Source organism: Engystomops pustulosus, chromosome 6 (genome assembly GCF_040894005.1).
Source record: "Engystomops pustulosus chromosome 6, aEngPut4.maternal, whole genome shotgun sequence".
Classification (NCBI taxonomy): domain Eukaryota; kingdom Metazoa; phylum Chordata; class Amphibia; order Anura; family Leptodactylidae; genus Engystomops; species Engystomops pustulosus.
Window position 1 is genome coordinate 101,832,826 of NC_092416.1, and position 19,622 is coordinate 101,852,447.

The 19,622-nt window shown below is 43.6% G+C and overlaps 1 protein-coding gene across 2 annotated transcripts in view; it reads right to left on the reverse strand.

The window, feature by feature from the left end:
- LOC140064055 (sulfotransferase 2B1-like) overlaps window positions 1-19,622 on the reverse strand; it is a 121,841-nt gene that overhangs the window by 10,815 nt on the left and 91,404 nt on the right. For both annotated transcript variants that reach the window (XM_072110498.1, XM_072110499.1), the window contains exon 5: window positions 3,852-3,946. In XM_072110498.1, the coding sequence (XP_071966599.1) occupies window positions 3,852-3,946 (95 nt within the window). The remainder of the gene's footprint in view (window positions 1-3,851; window positions 3,947-19,622) is intronic.

Consider the following 19,622-nt stretch of genomic DNA (forward strand, 5'->3'; position numbering starts at 1 on the left):
TTTTGTGGGGCAGAATAATCTGGGAAGGAGAAAACAACACCCTTGAGCACATGTGCAGACTAGTAAGCCTATCAGTGACCGGCAGGCTTATGTCATGTCACACAGACTATAAAAAGAGGCAGCATAGAAAGAAATCAGTGTGAAATCCCCATACTTTCTGTACTGATTTATGCTTCAATCCTAGGTTGTCCGTTTTGGAGATCTGTATACCCCAAATAGCAGTTTTTAGGTTGCTGAAGTGAATATGAAGAAATCAGTGTGAAATCCACATACTTACCATAATGATTTCTGCTTCAATGTCAGGGTGTCAGTTCTTGTGCTTCTGTATACCCCAAATAGCAGTTCTTTTTTGTTGCTTAAGTGAATAGGAAGAAATCAGTGTGAAATCCGCATTCTTTCTGTACTGATTTCTGCTCCAATCCCAGGATGTTCGTTTTGGGGATCTGTACACTCCAAATAGCAGTTGTTTTTTTTTTGCTTAAGTGAATAGGAAGAAATCAGTGTGAAATTCACATACTTTCTGTAGTAATTTCTGCTCCAATCCCAGGGTAACTGTTTTGGGGGACCTGTATAACGCAAATTCCAATATTTTTTGTTGCTAAAGTTCAGAGCAAGATTTATGTGCCAAATCCACATAGTTTATAGAGTAATTTTCGCTCCAATTACAGGGTGTCCATTGTGGGGTATCTGTATAACTCAAATTCCAATACTTTTTTGTTGTTAAGTTTGAGAGCAACAAATAAATGTAAAATCCAATTAGTTGATTAACCACTATGTCAGACAGAAAGGTGGCAGGTGGAGCAGGCAGAGGTCGCAGCACAGTAAGTGGACGTCGCACCAGGGGTGACTCTGAGGCCAGAACTGTCGTGCATCCAGCCATCATAAAGTGCAGAAGCTGACCTGCTCTTGTCCAAGGGCCATCGTTACCCCAAGGAGAACCCGCTTCTCCACCCGTAATGAGGAGAAACTGACCTTTGTCAAGATGAATCAGGCTTGGATCGGCCAGGATTTCATCTCACCAATGCCTTATGCATCAGATTAGATCAGCTATGACTCCTCCCCCAAACATTGAGAAATGAGTCTGGGTTCTAACTACCTGCCTCAGCCACTATTCTGATGCTGCCACCCGTCTGATGCCACACATCTGCTTCCAGTTGCTCCATCTGGCTCCTACCAGGGACTGGAATTGTCCACCACCTGCACACTATATCATTGTGCCACTCTGTGGGCTCCTACTGCGGCTGCTGCTGATGCCATTTCCACATTCTATCACTGTGCCACCCTGTGGCTTTACCTGTTGGTGCCACCATGGTGCTGCCACCTGTGGGCTCCTGCTGCTGCTGTCGCCACCTCCACACTATATCATTGTGCCACTCTGTGGCCAACCATGTTGCCGCCAGCTCAACACCTCTGACCTCATGCTGCTGCTGGTGCTAACTTTGCACTTCTTTTTGGCAAAGACCTGATATTTTCAGGAAAACTAATGTATTATGCATGTGGCGTCTCAAATCTTCAAATTTGAAATTTCAACTTTGAATTCATTTCAAACTTCACAATGTGGCCTCCTCTGCTGTGGGCTCCTGCTGCTGCCGCCACCTCCACACTCTGTCATTGTGCCACTCTGTGGCATACCATGTTTCCACCACCTTCATAATTTGTCATTGTGCTACTCTGTGGCCTACTCATGCTGCTGCCAACTGAGCGCTGTCTCCCTGGAACACCCTGTGATTTTCATAATGCTGTTTTCACCCTCCAGCCTCAGGATTGATAGCCATTTACTGATCATCTCTGTTTTGGATCCACTCTTGTTTTTTTTTGGCTTTAGCAATACTGATGATGGATTATTGACTGATTGAAAGCGGACACTGATGGATGAAAAGAAGGGCAAAACGATCAGTGACGTCAAAGCAGAATTACTGCCGACACCCTCTGCACTCTTTTGGGGGGTTTCTACATGTATCCACAATTAACAGAACAGGTTCTGTCGTAATATATGGAATCATCTGATGTCAGTGTAAAAAGAGTGCACTCTTTGATGTTATAGTGGGATCTTAGCCCTCAGCTCAGTCCTTTCGAGCTAGCACAGACGTTACCTTGTCAGGCTGCGTTCCCGCTTTGCTTATTTGGGGAAGTTGGCCTATGTAAATGCAAATGGAATTGAATATTGAAGCGATTTTAAGAGCTGCGGCTGTCATGTGTGCGTCATACTAAAACACAACATTGTTTGAAGACCAAACCACACTCCCTATGCTGTTTAAGCATGGCACAACATTCTGCAACACCCTACAGGCTCTCTGCAGCCAGGAAATACCTGTTTTTTAACGTGAATCCTCATGATTCGATTCGGGTCTAATCACATTTTTTCAAAAAATTCTGCAAATCGGGAAAAACCTAATTTTAACAAATTCTCTAGTCTAGTCATCGGGTCTTCCGAAGACCCAAGACTGCCTCTGTTTAACCCCTTCATTAAAATCTTGGAAATTTTCGGCCAAAGTCGAAAATGCCACTTTGTCAATTTGAAAAATATAAAAAATTCAATAAAAAGTTATCAAAAGGTAGTACAGTCCCAAAAATAGAAGCCATCAAAAGTCACACAAAATAACACCACCCACAGCTCTGTAAACCAAAGTATAAAAAAGTTATTAGAGCCAGAAGATGGCAAAATATATATATATTTTTTTATATCAATCAAGTTTATTGAAATAAAGTAACATTGACAACATAAGTACATTATCTATGAAGTTACAGCTATACATAGTGTGTAGATTACATGTGTCGTTTTCATAAGGCATAGTGTAAAATTTGACAACTTAGACATGCAAAATAATGTTGTTACTTAGCTAATGCTTAATGCTATAACAATTAACTATAGTAATTTCTAACGAATTCCAGAATGTGGTAAGGATGATGGGGTAGGATAGGATGTAGGGAAGGGAATATAGTGGGATTTAGTTTAAAGGTTTGGGGGGGACAATGCAGGTCTTATCGGCGCAGTTGGTGTGTAGTAAATGATGTTGAATTTTGGAAAGCTATCCATGGGGACCAGATTCTCATGTGTTCATCCTATGACGTGAGTTCCGCCGTGAGTTCCATTTTCTGTAGAAGAATAATTTCTTGGAACCCCAATCGGAAATGGATGGGTGCTTGGTAGATCAGTAATGGGGGGGGGGGGGTATTAGAATACAATAATAGATTTGACTATTGACTAAATTTGGGGTTATTCATCTTAGGAAAAAAAGACAGCTGGTGGGAGACCTCATTACAATGTACAAATACCCGAATAGGCAGTACAGGGATCTTTCCATAGATCTCTATATATCTAGGCCTGTGGCCAGGTCAAGGGGGCATCCTCTATGTCTAGAGGGGAGGCGGTTCTACCATCAACATAGACAAAGGTTCTTTACTGTAAGAGCAGTGAGACTATGGAACCTTCTGCCACAGGAGATTCTTCGTACATGTTCAAGCGAGGCCTGAATAACTATCTTGAGAGCAATGTCATGGTTTATGGGGAAAAAAATTTGTTTTAATCTTAAAGGTTGGTGGAACTGTGTCTATTTCCAACCTCAAAGTGTCCACTCATCACTGGTGAGGTATGGAAGAAGTAGTGTGTGAACACTACTCAAGTAATATTCAAGTAAATGAGGGAAAGAGTAGCACTATGACAATGGATCTTTGTCCAGAGGTAGGGTGCACGCCTCAAACAAACCTGTTTCCAAGGTGCTGGTAAGTCACAAAGGAAGAATTGAATGAAGCAGCACTCTAATGAAGTATAAATGGTTTATTCACTAACAGTGAGAAACATATAATGTTTTAGCCCCTCCATGCAACAATATTTAAAAGTAGTACCTTACCTTATAAAGCTCTTCATATGTAATGAAAAAAAAGTTGCTATTTTGTTTCATCTGCATCCATCCTTTCACATGATCAAACCAGGAATTGTAAAGAACTGTAGGAATACAATAAATAGTAAAAACATATCTATATAAAGTTACTTTTAAAAAAAAGTAGTTGCAGAATGCATCCATATTGATCCAAAATTTCCCTATACCCTGAGGACACCCTGTTTGGAAATCTTGTATTAGCGCTTTGTTACTATAAAACACCACTGACTAGAGGCTCAACTCTACTCCTGTTCCCGCTCAATTTACTTCCTGAATGGCCTAGCACTGGGAGGCTACTGAACAGGCTGCTGTTTATTTGCGCTGGGTGTGTGGCACAATTGTGAGTATTTGCAGTGACCACAGTCTTCTACTTTGGATGCTCGGACCCTATCTTTCTGCTGTTGGACTAATAGGAGCTCATTTACTGTGCACCTTTTTGAGGCAAAACCGGCTTGCGCATGTTAGAATTTTGCTTATTTCAGTTCTTCTAGACCAGAAAACCAGCGCAGAAGAACTGTTAAAAATATCACCCTGTGTGAGTGTATGTGCATGCTAATTTGTGTAATATAAGCAGGCGTCACGGGAAAAAGAGGAAAAAGAAAGCGCTCATAGGATAACACTGTATGATGTAAACAGGTGTTGTAGCATTTGTATTCGCTCAACTGGTGTAGTTATGCTGAGTGCATAACTATTTTTTAGGTGTGTGGGTGAAAGATTCTCGCCATCTCAGGTCTGCTCTTCTCCCCAGTTCCCTTGTGAGGTCCGATGCAAAATGTTTGTAGGAGAGAAAATGGAGATTATGGAGCGCTCAACATATCGCAGCTCCCCCAACCTTTACGATCGCATTAAATGAATGCTATGGTCTATGATATAACTCTATTTTATTTGTTGTGATAAAACTGTATAATTGTTCAAGAGAACATAGGGAATTCATGTTGTCGGCTGTACATTTTCATTTTTAGTGGTACTTTCTATTTTCAGTTACAGGGGTGTCCCATGAGGGCATACTTCTCTCCATCTTTACCAAATTTATATGCCGCATGGTGGGAGGAACATGTCCTCTATGAGGTTCACAATCCATTTGCACCACAAATACAGTGGTACGATCTTTATATCAACGATGCCCTGTATGTGTGGTCGAGACATTGTTCAATTTCTAACATACATTGATAACAATGAATGTAATCTTGTGTTTATGTAGGAGACTCATCTTGAATATATTTCCTGTAAATAATAACCTGGGGGATAATTTATCAGGGCAAGATGGTGCTGCAGTAATGATGTTGATTTTGGAGACGAATGTGTCTCTATATCCAAACGATTGTCCCAAAGGGGATATACTTCACAAATGATAAATAAGGCGTGTACAAAAGCCTCGGGAACTCGTGTCACAGTGTCAGCAGTGCCGACTAGTTTCTCTTCTTTCTACTGAATTTGTGTACAAAAGCCAGGTTAAAGGACAGGGAAAGTTTGTTATTTGGATCACGTAAGATACCAGATGTTTCTGAACGCATGGTTACATTTTCAACCAGATATAGTACTGATTTTTACAATATAGTTAGTATAATTATAAAATATCTGCCCAATGTCTGTCCAATGACACACTTTATGATATCTTACAGGAAGGATACAGATATCCAGGCAAGCTAGAACTGTAGGAAATGCAGTGTACCATTCTTTATATGAGACTAGCCAGATTTAAAACAGAAGTCTCTCACAGATGTGGAGGTACCTGCTGCAATGCCTGTTCTTACAGTACACCCGCTAAAACATTTCAGTCTATACAAACAAAAAAAATCATACACAATTAGAACACTAATGGATTGCATTAACAAATATATGGTTTATTTTATTTGTTGCAGAATTTGTCAATTAAAGTATATAGGGAGCAGGAAAATACAGTTTAAGGTTCGATTAGGGGAATAAATAACTGATGCTACTAGAAAGGAGAGGAATAGACAATATATTTCTGGTAGTAGGAATACGAACATAGTGGAAGAAAAAAACAAGCACATGTCAAATCAGTCCAAACATGATCAAGAAATGTATTGACTTTTGGCCAATATCATAGAACGAGTGTCACCGGCACGGGTGCTCCTGCGACCCATATCCCGACGCGCACCCATGCTCCTCCTGGTGCCTGTGGACTCAGCCTGCAAGGTAACTTACCTCCCCTGGCTCCAGCGGCGGTCTCCACGGCTCCCATGGTCTGGCAAGTGCGCCCCGAACTTGTAGGGCGCGTGAGCACCGGCTTGCTGGGATTTAAAGGCGCCTTCCTGTGTTGCCTGCCGAATCTTTGTGCTCTATGCCTGAGAGAAAAGATTGTTCCACGCCCTTTGTGATAAGGACAGCAACTTGCACAACTCACCGCTCCACTGCAGCAATTGTAGGCTACTCAGCACCAGCATCCAGTACCTCAGGTACCACCCGTTACTATGGCTACATTGTCTACTGCTGAGCCCAGACTGCGTCTTTCCATGGCCTCCAAATATGACGGTGAGGCCAAGTTATGCAGAGGCTTCATTACTCAGTGCTCCCTACATACTGAACTGATGCCGTCCTAGTTCGCCACAGAACAGGCTAAGGTGGCTATCGTGATTACCCTTCTTTCTGGGAGAGCCCTGGTATGGGCTACTCCCCTCTGGGACAGGAACGATCTGGTCATGGCTACTCTCACCGCGTTCCTCAATGAATTCCGGCACGTCTTTGAGGAACCTGCCTGGGCGTCTTCTGCTGAGACTGCACTGCTGAACCTGCGTCAAGGGGACTCCTCTGTTTTGCTTGCTACGTTTAAAAAAGGACTGTCTGTTCAGATCATGACCTGCCATTTACGCTGAGCGATCTCATCTCTCTGGCCACTCGGATTTACATCCAGTTTACTGAGCACTCTGAGGAGCAACGTCTGGAACAACCGCAAGTCAGGACCCGACGTCTGCCTCTAGTCTTCCAAAGACCACCTCAGCAGTCTTCCGTGTCTGCTGCAGAGGAGCTCATGCAGGTGGATAGAGCTTGTCTGTCTTTACAAGAGCATTCCAGGCGAAGACAGAAGAACCTCTGCCAGCCCAGAGCACTTTCTTATGTTGTGTCAAGTCAGTCCGCAATGTCCGGGAAACGCACGCATCTAGGGTTGGGAGAAGCGTCCCTCTGTATTATTACTGGGGGGGGTCTCCTGTGTACTATTGTGGGGAAAGCGTCTCTTCTGTATTATTACGGGGGGGGGGGTTCTTTTTTATTACTAGGGGGGTATTTTCTCATCTGAATGTTTCTGTTCTTCTCAGTTTTGGAACAGGCAATCCACTTCAAGTTTCAGCCTTCCTGGACTCTGGCTCTGCAATTTTGTGGATGCTGCCTTGGTCTCCCAGCATCACTTTCCTGGGTGATATTACGAATAATGAGCAGATGGGGAATGATCTAGCTTCCCTTTTTTGATATCCCTGACATGTTCGTTCACACGTGTTTTTAATTTCCTTATGGTTCTCCCTACATATTTAAGGCCACAAGGGCAAACAATCATTAAATAATTTTACTGGAATCACAAGTAGCAAAGAATGATGACATGAGCTGAACGGAACCTCCATCAGATGATCGAATCAGAGCCTCTAGGTGTTACAGCTTCACGGCTAGAGTGTACACTGCTGGAGTCTACTGGTCCGTCTTTTCTGGACTAACCATTCCCTCAAGTCGTACAGCGAATGCAACCGGGTTCCTATGGGACTGAGTCTATAAAGAAGCCGCCCAGTACAAAGAGGACTCTGCCTTTATGAACGAATGGCACTCCCTGCACCTACATTCGTTGAACATAATGCGACTAGTACTAAAACGTAACGAATTAGAATATACCAATATTACAGTGGAACTCTGCAAAGCCAAAATGGAACTAAAAACCCGCTTATCCGAAAGTCAAGCTTCTTCCTTTTTTAAAAAGCTGGAAAAGAAGCTCACTTTGATACATATTGAAGTCAAGAACAAGAAACGAGATAAATTTCTCAGGGACAAAGCAGATTTTGACAACGGATGGTTTTCGGATGGCAAACAAAAAGGAACCAACAACCGAGGAAAATACAGCAGAGGAATAAAAGACGCAACACAGATTTTTGGACAACCGAATCCGACTCCAGTGCCTCAGATGACATACAACAAAGAGTGGATGGGAGGACTGCCCAAACAGAAAACGAAGCCCTGACAGAAACCCCTACGTACAACAGCAACATCCCTTTAGGAGACGCATCAGGAGGGGCGGAAAAAAGAGGAAGAGGAGGCCATCGACCAAGCAAGTTTCCTGGCGACAATAGAAACAGGTGATACTTTGGATACCACTAACATCATTAACCTCACTAACTTATCCCTTGACTCTGAATCTTTATTAACGAAAGGACTGAATTATGCCATTACTAACCATTTTGACCTTGTACAGTTTCAAATTGATCTGTTTAAAACCTCTCGTAAACTTAATCTGAAAAAAATCTTTCATGATAAAAATAGCAACACTATTGTAAATGAATTGTGTGAAATGCCATGTGGAATAGGCCCTTTAGGCTTCGTTCCTAACTCCTTACAGGACCCTGACAACCGTCAGAACCTACTCACACTACTTACTTTGACTGACACTCATGACACCTCACCTATGGTGACAGAAGTAGAGAATTTCAGGGGAGGTGTTCCTTCCACGTTCTGTCCTCCCCATTGACATCTTCCATCAAAAAGTTTTAGATGATATACGGGCACTGGTCTATCCAACTGTCCCCTACAATCTATCCAACAGCGAAAAAAGAGCATTAGATTGGCTCCGGTCTTTGGAGGATGTCGTGGTGAAGCCTGCGGACAAGGGTGGAAATGTGGTCCTTATGACGCGAACCTACTATGTTCAAGAAGCCATGAGACTGTTAGGAGACAAAAATACCTACAGTAGATTAGTTAGTAATCCCACTCAGAAATACCTCAACAACATTCAAAGCTTTCTTAGGTGTAGTGTGGAACGAAAAATTCTTACAAAAAGAACCGCAGAGAGACTACTCCCACAAAAACCTAGGTACCCAGTATGGTACTTTCTCCCTAAGGTCCATAAGACCGTGAACAACCCTCCGGGTCGCCCCATCGTAGCAGGGATAGGGTCTGTAACTGAACCCCTGTCAAAGTACATCGACTGGCTCCTACGTCCTTTGTTGAAAGATATTCCTTCATACTTGAAGGACACTAACACCTTCCTCACAGCCCTTGACACAGTCAGTTGGCAAGAAAATTACAGCTTGGCATCGATTGATGTGGAGAGCCTATACACACGCATTCCCCAGGACCAGGGGGTGGAGTGTGTCCGTTCTGTCCTGACTGATATCCAGCAAAACGAGTAATACACTCAGTTCGTTTGTGATGGTCTAGATTTAATTCTTAGACACAATGCCTTTATGTTCGATGGCCGATGGTATGTGCAAAATACTGGAACGGCCATGGGCACACCAGTGGCCTGCACTTTCGCTAATATCTTTCTAGCCATCTTTGAAAATAGGTACATTTTTACCACTGAAAATCCCATTACTAAATACATTATTATACTTTTCCGCTATGTGGATGATATTTTTGTAGTTTGGGGAGGCACTGAAACTTAGTTTTTTAACTTTGTGTTTTTCCTCAACAGTAATACAATGAATATGCGCTACACTGCAGTGTTCGGGGACAACAACCTCGAATTTTTGGATGTAAAAATTGAAGTTAGGGACAATCAACTTACTACTACTGCATACAGGAAACCCACGGCCACGAACGCCCTTCTCCATTATCATAGCTACCATCTTCACCACACAAAAGAAGGGCTACCTTTCAGTCAATTTCTCCGTTTAAAAAGACTCAATAGTAACTTAGACAATTTTAAAACTCAGGCAGCAGACCTAAAACAGAGACTAATGCATCGGGGTTACCCCATTCCACTCCTAGACAAAGCTCTGATTAGAGCCCGTAATACCCCCACAGACAGACGCAGCAACAGGAAAAAAGTGAGGAACGTATGACCTTCTCCTTCGAATTCAGCCCCCATGAACGAGCCATCCGTAATGCGGTTTATAAAAATTGGAAAATTTTAGAGCGAGACGATCAATTGACCGACATCACAAAACACAGAGCACTCATTTCTTTTAGACGTAGCCCATCTATCCGCACACACTTGGTTTCAAGTGGGTTCTCAACGACTAATTCCAACTGGATCCAGAAATGTATCCTTATAAGTAATATTAAATGTGGGTCTTGTAACTTCTGTCGGTTTAATCTACAAAAAGACACGGTAAAATTGGGGGGAGTAAATCATAAAGTTAACTCATTCATCAACTGCCGGACCTAATTTGTGGTTTATGTCATTCTTTGCCCTTGTAGTTTTTTCTACATCGGCAAGACCATCAGAACCCTGTTCACAAGATTCCGAGGACATTGGAATTCCATAAACACAGGCAAAGGGTGCCCTCGCCTCATTAATCATGTGAGAATGTCACGGAGGCGATTCCGAAGTGTTAAAATTTGCTGGTCTTGCCAGGGTAGAAATTGACCCCCGTGGGGGGATCGATCCAAACATCGGTTGCGTCGTGAAGGCAGATTAACCCCTAGGGGACGCAGCCTCTTTTGGCCTTAAGGACGCGGTCCCATTTTTCAAATCTGACCTGTGTCACTATAAGTGGTTATAGCTTTGGAACGCTATGAGATATCCAGGGGATTTTGAGATTGTTTTCTCGTGACACATTGTACTTCAAATTAGTTTAAATATTTGGATGAAATCTTTTGCGTTTAGTTATGAAAAAAAACAAAATTTGGCAAAAATTTGGAAAAATTCTTTATTTTCAACATTCTAAATTCTCTACTTTTGATGCAGATAGTCATAGCACCCAAATAAATTCATAACTTACATTTCCCAAATGTCTGCTTTATGTTGGCATGGTTTTTTAAGATTCCACATATTTTACTAGAATGTTATGAGGCTCAGAATTTAGGTATCATTTTTCACATTTTTTGTAAAATCACCAAAACCTGTATTTAGATGGACCTGCTCAACTTCTAATTGACACCGAGAGGCCTAAATAATAGCGAGACTCATAAATTACCCCATTGTGGAAACTACACCACTCAATGTATGAAAAACCACTTTTAAGAAGTTTGTTAACCCTTTAGGTGTTTTATAGGGGTTAAAACAAAATGGAGGTGCAGACTGCAAATTGTAATATTTTTTCACAATACACTCATTTTGGGTGGAAAATTAAACATTTACAATGGATTAAATTAAAAAAGGCTCCACAAAGTTTGTTACCCAATCTCTCCCGAGTACACGGATACCCCATATGTGGTGGTAACCTGCTGTATGGGCGCACGCCTGGGCATAGGAGGGAAGGAGGCGCCATCCAGATCAGATTTGCTATGTCACATTGTACAGGCTATAATTTTTTTCTTTTTTTAATGTGGACCTATAGGGGCTTATTTCTTTTGCCACATGAGATGCACTTTTCTGGTACGTAATTTCGGGGAATCTCTAGGCTAATTGGTGAGATTTTATTAACTCTTTGTTGGTGGAGGAAATGAAAATCATCACTTTTTAGGAAGATTTTTGTTTGTTTTTTTTTTGGCCGTTTACCATACCATAAAAATAGTATATTATTTTTATTCTATGGGTCGCCACGATTACGAAAAGACCTCATTTATATAGATTTTTTATTTTTCCCATTTTTACTGAATAAAAAGTAATTTGGCAAAATTGTTGTTAATTTTAGCATCACCGACTTTCATATGCATAACTTTTTTATTTTTCGCCTCACAAATCTGTTTAAGGGCTTATTTTTTGCGAGAAGGATGGTTCTTTTTAGTGGTCTTATTTTAGATTGCATAACATTTTTTAAATTAATTTTTAGAGCATTTTTTATAGGGTATTAATTGAAAATTGTCTTTTTTTTAGCTTTTTTTGGTTTTTTTTTAACGGGGTTCACTTTGCGAATCTAATAACGATTCTGTTTTATTATTCAGATTGTTACGGACGCAGGGATACCAAATATGTGGGGGTTTTGTGTATTTTATTCAATTGTACTGAATAAAAACCAATTTGGAGAAAATCTTGTTCATTTTAGCATCACCATCTTTTCATATGCATAACTTTTTTATTTTTCGGCTGACAAATCTAGTTAGGGGCTTATTTTTTGCGAGAAGAGTTGTTCTTTTTAGTGGGCTTATTTTGGAGTGCATAGCATTTTTTAAATCACTTTTTAGAGCATTTTTTATAGGGTATTAATTAAAAATTATCTTTTTTCGGAACGTTTTTGCGTTTTTTTTCCACGGCGTTTACCGTGCGGGTCCAGTAACGATTCGGTTTTATTATACAGATTGTTACGGACGCGGCAATACCAAATATGCGGGGTTTTTTTGTGTTTTTGTGTTTTTTATACTTTATTAAGTGTTTTTATAGGAAAGTGACATTTTAGGGGCTTATATTTTAATGTATTTATTTTTTATTTATTGTAATGTGAATACTTTAGTGTTTTTTACTTTTTTTTACTTATATATACTTGAACTTGAACCAGTGATGCTCTGATCACTGGTTTAAGTTCAATACACTGCTCTACAATACTATTTTATTGTAGAGCAGTGTAAACTGTCTGAGCAAGCTTGCGCATGCTCAGACAGTTTACAGTCAGACCCGGAAGGGGTCTGGCTGCCATGGCAACCGGGCAGCTCCGAGGCACATGCCAGTCCTCGGAGCTGCCCAGAAGTGGATCGGATCCCCCGGTAAGCGGCACGGGGGATCCGATTCACGGCGCAGACACCCTTACACGCCGCGGTCATGCTTGACCGCGGCGTGTAAGGGGTTAACACCCGCGATCGGAGCCGGCTCCGATCGCGGGTGTTAGCGCAGGCTGTCAGCTGTACTAGACAGCTGACAGCCGCTGCTTCTGGTGCCGGCTCCATTCGCGAGCCGGTGCCAGAAGCAGGACGTTATAGAACGTCCCCGTGCGCTCAGTATGTAGCCTCGGGGACGTACTATAACGTCCTGGTGCGCCTAAGGGTTAACCCCTTAACAGCGAAGCCACTTTTCACCTTCCTGACACGGCCCATTTTTTCAAATCTGCCCTGTGTCACTATAAATGGTTATAACTTTGGAACGCTTTAACATATCCAAGTGATTTTGAAATTGTTTTCTCGTGACACTTTGTACTTCATGTTAGTAAAAAATTTTGGTGGTATGTTTTGCATTTATTTATGAGAAAATCAGATATTTGGTGAAAATTTGGAAAAATTTGCAATTTTCGAAATTCAAAATTTTCTACTTTTTCCACACGAGTCATAACACCAAAAAACGTAATAACTAACATTCACCGAATGTCTACTTTATACCTCCGTGGTTTTTTATGCATACTCTTATTTTTGTAAGATGTTATGGGGCTTTGAACGTCACGTGCAGTTTTTCACCTTTTCATAAAAAAAGCAAAATCCTGCTATTGAGGGACCTGCTCAGGTTTCAAGTCACTTTGAGAGGCCTAAATAAAGTAAAACCCCATAAATTACTCCATTATAGAAACTACACCCCTCAACGTACGTAAAACAACTTTTATGAAGTTTGTTAACCCTTTAATTGGTTTACAGGGGTTAAAACAAAATCGGATGCAATTTCGAAATTACATTTTATTTGGCTAAATGAATGTGTTTTTCATAAAATGTACAAATTCTCAGTGGATAAAATTCCAAAACGCTCCTCAAAATTTGATCCCCAATCTTTCCCGCGTATAACAATACCCCATATGTGGTGGTAACCTGCTGTATGGGCACACGACAGGGCATCGAAGGGAAGCTGCACCATTCAGAGCAGATTATGCATTGTCACTTTTTATTGGCTATAAAAATCTATTTTTTGCGACATGAGATGCACTTTACAAATACTTCATTTAAGTGGGTCTGTAGCTTAACTCTTTAATGTATGGAGGAAAAGAAAATTGTCAATTTGGGGTTTTTTTTTTTGTATATTTTGGGGGTCGTACACCATACACTAAAAATACTATAATATTTTCATTCTATAGATCACTACGATTACGGTGATACCTCATTTATATAGTTTTTCATTTATTTTTACAATTTTACTGGAGAAAAACTAATATAGAGGAAATCTCATTTGTTTCTGCATCGCCATCTTTTCGAGAACTTAACCTTAATATTTTTTGGTTGACAGAGCTAGTTTAGGGCTTATTTTTTACGTGTTGAGTTGTTCTTTCAATTGGTACCATTTTGGGGCACATAACTTTTTTGGATCACTTTTTAGAACATTTTTGTGAAGGGATTTAATGAAAATGTATATTTTTGGCGAGTTTTTCGGGTTTTGTTTTTACGGCGTTCACCGAACGGGTCCAATAATGTTTCTGACTTATTGTACAGATTGTTACGGACGCGACGATACCAAATATGTGGGGGGTTTTGGTGATTTTCAGGTATTTTTACTTTATTAGATGTGTATAGGGAATGTTTGTGTTTAGGGGACTTTAACTCTATTTAATTCATTATTTTTATTAAAAATTGTGTTTATTCAGTGTTTTTAACTTTTTTTTTTCTTTACTTTTACAGGTTAGCTTGAACAAGTGATCCACTGTTAGAGGAGGGTGTCGGCTATAATATATAGCCGACACCCGCAGCTTCTGGCCCTGGCTCCATTCAGGAGACGGGGCCAGAAGTTTGACGTACTATTACTGCATATTGCGGGAACGCACCTCCCGCCATGCAGTAATAGTACGTCAAATGTCGGGAAGGGGTTAATATTGAAATATAATGCATTGGGGAACATGGGACTCAATGATAGAAATTATCTTAGTGTGTTCCTGTAACTAGACATACCCTATGCCAATTTTTACTTTTTGGCCTCTGCTATCCTCATGTCGGCAACGCTGCTAGATGTCTCACTGTTTACTGTCGCTTAACTAAAAGTATATGACCATCTATGCATTCTCATGTTGTATTGTGCTTAAATGTATTGTATACTGTTGCCAAGGCAACGCGTGTTCGGAGCAGCTATATGACGTCGGCTCCGAGTTCTCGCGTTGTCTGAGGTTTGAGAAAGCGCCTAGTGCGCAAAACGGCCCGTCGCCTATCTGTGGCGTACATCCCTCCTGTCCTGGATTTGTCAAAACAATAAAGTACCCTGCTTTTATTCCGGTGAGTGCCACTCTGCTTTTTTTCAAGTTTTACACTACTGGTCCATGAGTCTCCGGGGATACCATGCCACGCAGAGGACGCCGGCAGATTGGACCACACACAAACTCAGCTACGACCTCCATTGCCTTCTTCACACAGACTTCTACAAGCGGTATGCAGACCTCCTCAATCCAAGTTGGCCATACACGTGCAGTGCAACAGAGGGCACCAGCAGGACCAGCTGACACCGCTTATGAAGTGGCGAGTTCCAATTGTCGAGGAGACAGAGGAGACTGCACCAGCATTGCCGTATATTGCAAGTGGCCAGAAGATACGGAGAGACCCCACCAGCAGTTAACATAGGGAAACTGTGTCGCTTGGAGACGCAGATAACCAGGTTGGAGGAAAGGTGTCTTCGCGAATTGGAGGAGGTAAGAGCCTCTGTGGCTAAAAATTCAGAGGCAATTAGCCACCTCCAACACCAACATATTGAACATGGCAGAGAATGCTCTGAGACACATGCCGTGGTACAAATGCATTTCAATATTAGACCTGGCATTGTAAATTGACGACCTGGAGAATCGAGGCAGGAGGAAAAATATTAAGATCAGGGGAATTCCTGAATCAGTAATGGGATACCGGGTGGAAGAGGTTGCAATTGCCATTTTCAATATTACATTAGGAGAGCCAGAAAATACATTTATTGAGATTGATCGCATACAAATTTATTAGAGGCACCGATAATGCTGCACGTAATGTTTTATGCCGCCTTCATTATTTTAAACAAAAGGAAAACATTCTTAGAAATGAAAACGCACAATTGTTTCTATTGCCAGACATTAGAGATGGGCGAATTTGTTAAAACTTTGTTTGTCCCGATTCGCCGAATTTTTCCAAAAAAGTTGATTCGACTCGAATCAAATCATGACGAATCATGTTAAAAAAGGCATTTCCTGGCTGCAGAGAGCCTGTAGGGTGTTGTAGAACTTTGTGCCATGCTTAAAGTGTAACCATCATTCTGAGTAGAGATGAGCGAACATACTCGTCCGAGCTTGATGCTCGTTCGAGCATTAGCGTACTCGAAACTGCTCGTTGCTCGGACGAATACTTCGCCCGCTCGAGAAAATGGCATCTCCCGCCGTTTTGCTTTTTGGCGGCCAGAAACAGAGCCAATCACAAGCCAGGAGACTCTGCACTCCACCCAGCATGACGTGGTACCCTTACACGTCGATAGCAGTGGTTGGCTGGCCAGATCAGGTGACCCTGGAATAGACTAGCCCCTGCCTGCGCTGCTCGGATCATTCTGTGTCTGGATGCCGCTAGGGAGAGAGCTGCTGCTGGTCAGGGAAAGCGTTAGGCTGTTCTATTAGAATAGTGTTAGGCAGGAGTGATTCTACAAGAACCCAACAGCCCTTCTTAGGGCTACAATAACGTTATACATTTTTTTTTTTTATTTGCAGCTAGTACCATATTGTGAGGAATTTGCAGGGGGACTTGCTACCGTTGTGTTTAGCTCTTAGTGACACACATATCCACCTCAAACACCAAAGTGGGACAATTTATTAGGGGTTGGATTTCAATTAGGCACAGTCTGCCGGTTTCTTTTTATTTTACGTTTATTTTTTCATAACTCAGCGTCATCTCATCTGGCATAGCAGTGTGCTTTCATAGTTGGCTAGAAAATAGCCATAGCAATAGGATAGCATCGTTTGGTTTTAAAAACTAAAAAACACAAAAAAAACACAAAAAAAAAGTAAAGTTATAACTTTCATTTTCAAAATGTTTAACCCGAGGGCTAGGGGTAGAGGACGAGGGCGGGGACGTGGGCGTCCAACTACTGCAGGGGTCAGAGGCCGTGGTCCTGGGCGGGGTGAGACACCACCTGCTGATGAGGGAGCAGGGGAACGCCGCAGAGCTACACTCCCTAGGTTCATGTCTGAAGTTACTGGGACTCGTGGTAGAGCACTGTTGAGGCCAGAACAGTGCGAACAGGTGATGTCGTGGATTGCCGACAATGCTTCAAGCAATTTGTCCACCAGTCAGTCTTCCACGCAGTCCACCCATGTCACCGAAATCGGCACTCCTCCAGCTCCTGCACCTCAGCCTCCTCCCCCCCAGTCTGCCCCCTCCCAGGAAAATTTGGCATTTGAACCGGCATACTCTGAGGAACTGTTTTCTGGACCCTTCCCACAGTCACAAACCACTTGTCAGGTTGCTGCTGAGCAATTTTCCGATGCCCAGGTTTTCCACCAGTCGCAGTCTGTGGGTGATGATGACCTTCTTGACGTAGTGGAAGAAGTGTGTAAAGAGGTGTCGGACGATGAGGAGACACGGTTGTCAGACAGTGGTGAAGTTGTTGTCAGGGCAGGAAGTCCGAGGGGGGAGCAGACTGAGGGATCAGAGGATGATGAGGTGACAGACCCAAGCTGGGTTGAGAGGCCGGGTGAACACAGTGCTTCTGAGACGGAGGAGAGTCCTCGACCAGAACAGGTTGGAAGAGGCAGTGGTGGGGCCAGACGGAGAGGCAGGGCCAGAGCTGGTGCATCAGCGCCAAATGTGTCACGTAGTGAAGCTCCCGCGGCGAGGGCTAGATTTTCAGAAGTCTGGAGGTTCTTTAAGGAAACACCAGATGACCGACGGACTGTGGTGTGCAACCTTTGCCAAACCAGGATCAGCAGGGGTTCCACCACTACTAGCTTAACTACCACCAGTATGCGCAGGCATATGAATGCTAAACACCCCACTCAGTGGCACCAAGCCCGTTCACACCACTGCTCCTTCCCCTGTGTCAGCTGATAGTCAGCCCCCTGCCCAGGACCCTGGCACAAAAACCCCATCGTCGCCTCCACGATCCTCCACAGCATCCACCAGCGTTCAGCTCTCCATACCCCAGACGCTGGAGTGGAAAAGGAAATATAGTGCAACCCACCCGCACGCCCAAGCCCTTAATGTCCACATCTCCAGATTGCTTAGCCTGGAGATGCTGCCCTATAGGCTAGTAGAGACCGAGGCCTTTCGCAACCTCATGGCGGCGGCCGCCCCTCGGTATTCGGTCCCCAGCCGCCACTACTTTTCCCGATGTGCCGTCCCAGCCCTGCACCAGCACGTGTCAGACAACATCATCCGTGCCCTGACCAACGCCGTTTCTGACAAGGTCCACCTGACCACGGACACGTGGACGAGTGCTGCCGGGCAGGGCCACTATATATCGCTGACGGCACATTGGGTTAACTTGGTGGAGGCTGGGACCGAGTCTGACCCTGCGGCTGGTCATATACTGCCGACGCCGAGGATTGCGGGGCCTACCTCGGTCCAGGTCTTTCAGGCCTACTATGCCTCCTCCTCCTCCCACCCCTTCTCCACCTCCTCCTCCGAACTACCATCCGTGGGCATGGCGCCATCAGTCGCTAGCTCAAGGCACAGCAGCAGTGCCGTCGCTAAGCGACAGCAGACGGTGCTCAAACTGCTGAGCCTAGGCGATAAAAGGCACACCGCCCAAGAGCTATTACAGGGCATCACGGTGCAGACTGATCTGTGGCTGGCACCGCTGAACCTGAAGCCAGGCATGGTTGTGTGTGACAACGGCCGTAACCTGGTGGCGGCTCTGCAACTCGGCAGACTGACACATGTGCCATGCCTGGCCCATGTGTTAAATCTGATAGTTCAGCGTTTCCTCAAGACATACCCCAATCTGTCTGATTTGCTCACGAAGGTGCGCCGCATCTGTGCGCATTTCAGGAAGTCCAGCACAGATGCTGCCACTCTCAGGGCAGCGCAGCGCCGCCTCCAACTGCCCGCTCACCGACTGTTGTGCGACGTGCCCACGAGGTGGAATTCAACATTAACCATGTTATCCAGAGTTTACCAGCAGCGCAGAGCGATTGTAGACTGCCAGATGTCAACTTCCACCAGAACTGGTAGTCAGGTCAGTCAGCTTCCTCAAGTCTACAATGAGGAGTGGACGTGGATGTCTGATATCTGTCAGGTGCTGAGTAACTTCGAGGAGTCAACACAGATGGTCAGTGGCGATGCCGCCATCATCAGCCTCACCATCCCGCTGCTTGGCCTGTTGAAAAACTCTCTGATCAGCATGAAGTCGGAAGCTTTGCGCTCGTCACAAGAGACGGGGGAAGAAGATTCCCTTGTTGATAGACAAAGCACCCTCAGGTCTGTTTCTCAGCGCATATCGGAGGAGGTGGAGGAGGAGAATGTTGGCGAGACAAAAGAGGGGACCATTGTTTAGTCCTTCACTGTTCAGCGTGTATGGGCAGAAGAAGAGGAGTTGAAGGAGGAGGAAATGGGCAGTCAGGCCAGTGAGGGGAGTGAATTCTTGCGCGTTGGGACTCTGGCGCATATGGCAGATTTCATGCTAGGCTGCCTATCCCGTGACCCTCGCGTTCAAAGAATTTATTCCAGCACCGATTACTGGGTATTCACTCTCCTGGACCCACGGTACCAGCAAAATCTTTCCACTCTCATCCCTGGAGAGGAAAGGAGTGTGAGAATGCATGAATACCAGCAGGCCCTGGTGCACAAGCTGAAACAGTATTTCCCTTCTGACAGCGCTAGCGGCAGAGTGCGTAGTTCTGCGGGACAAGTAGCGAGGGA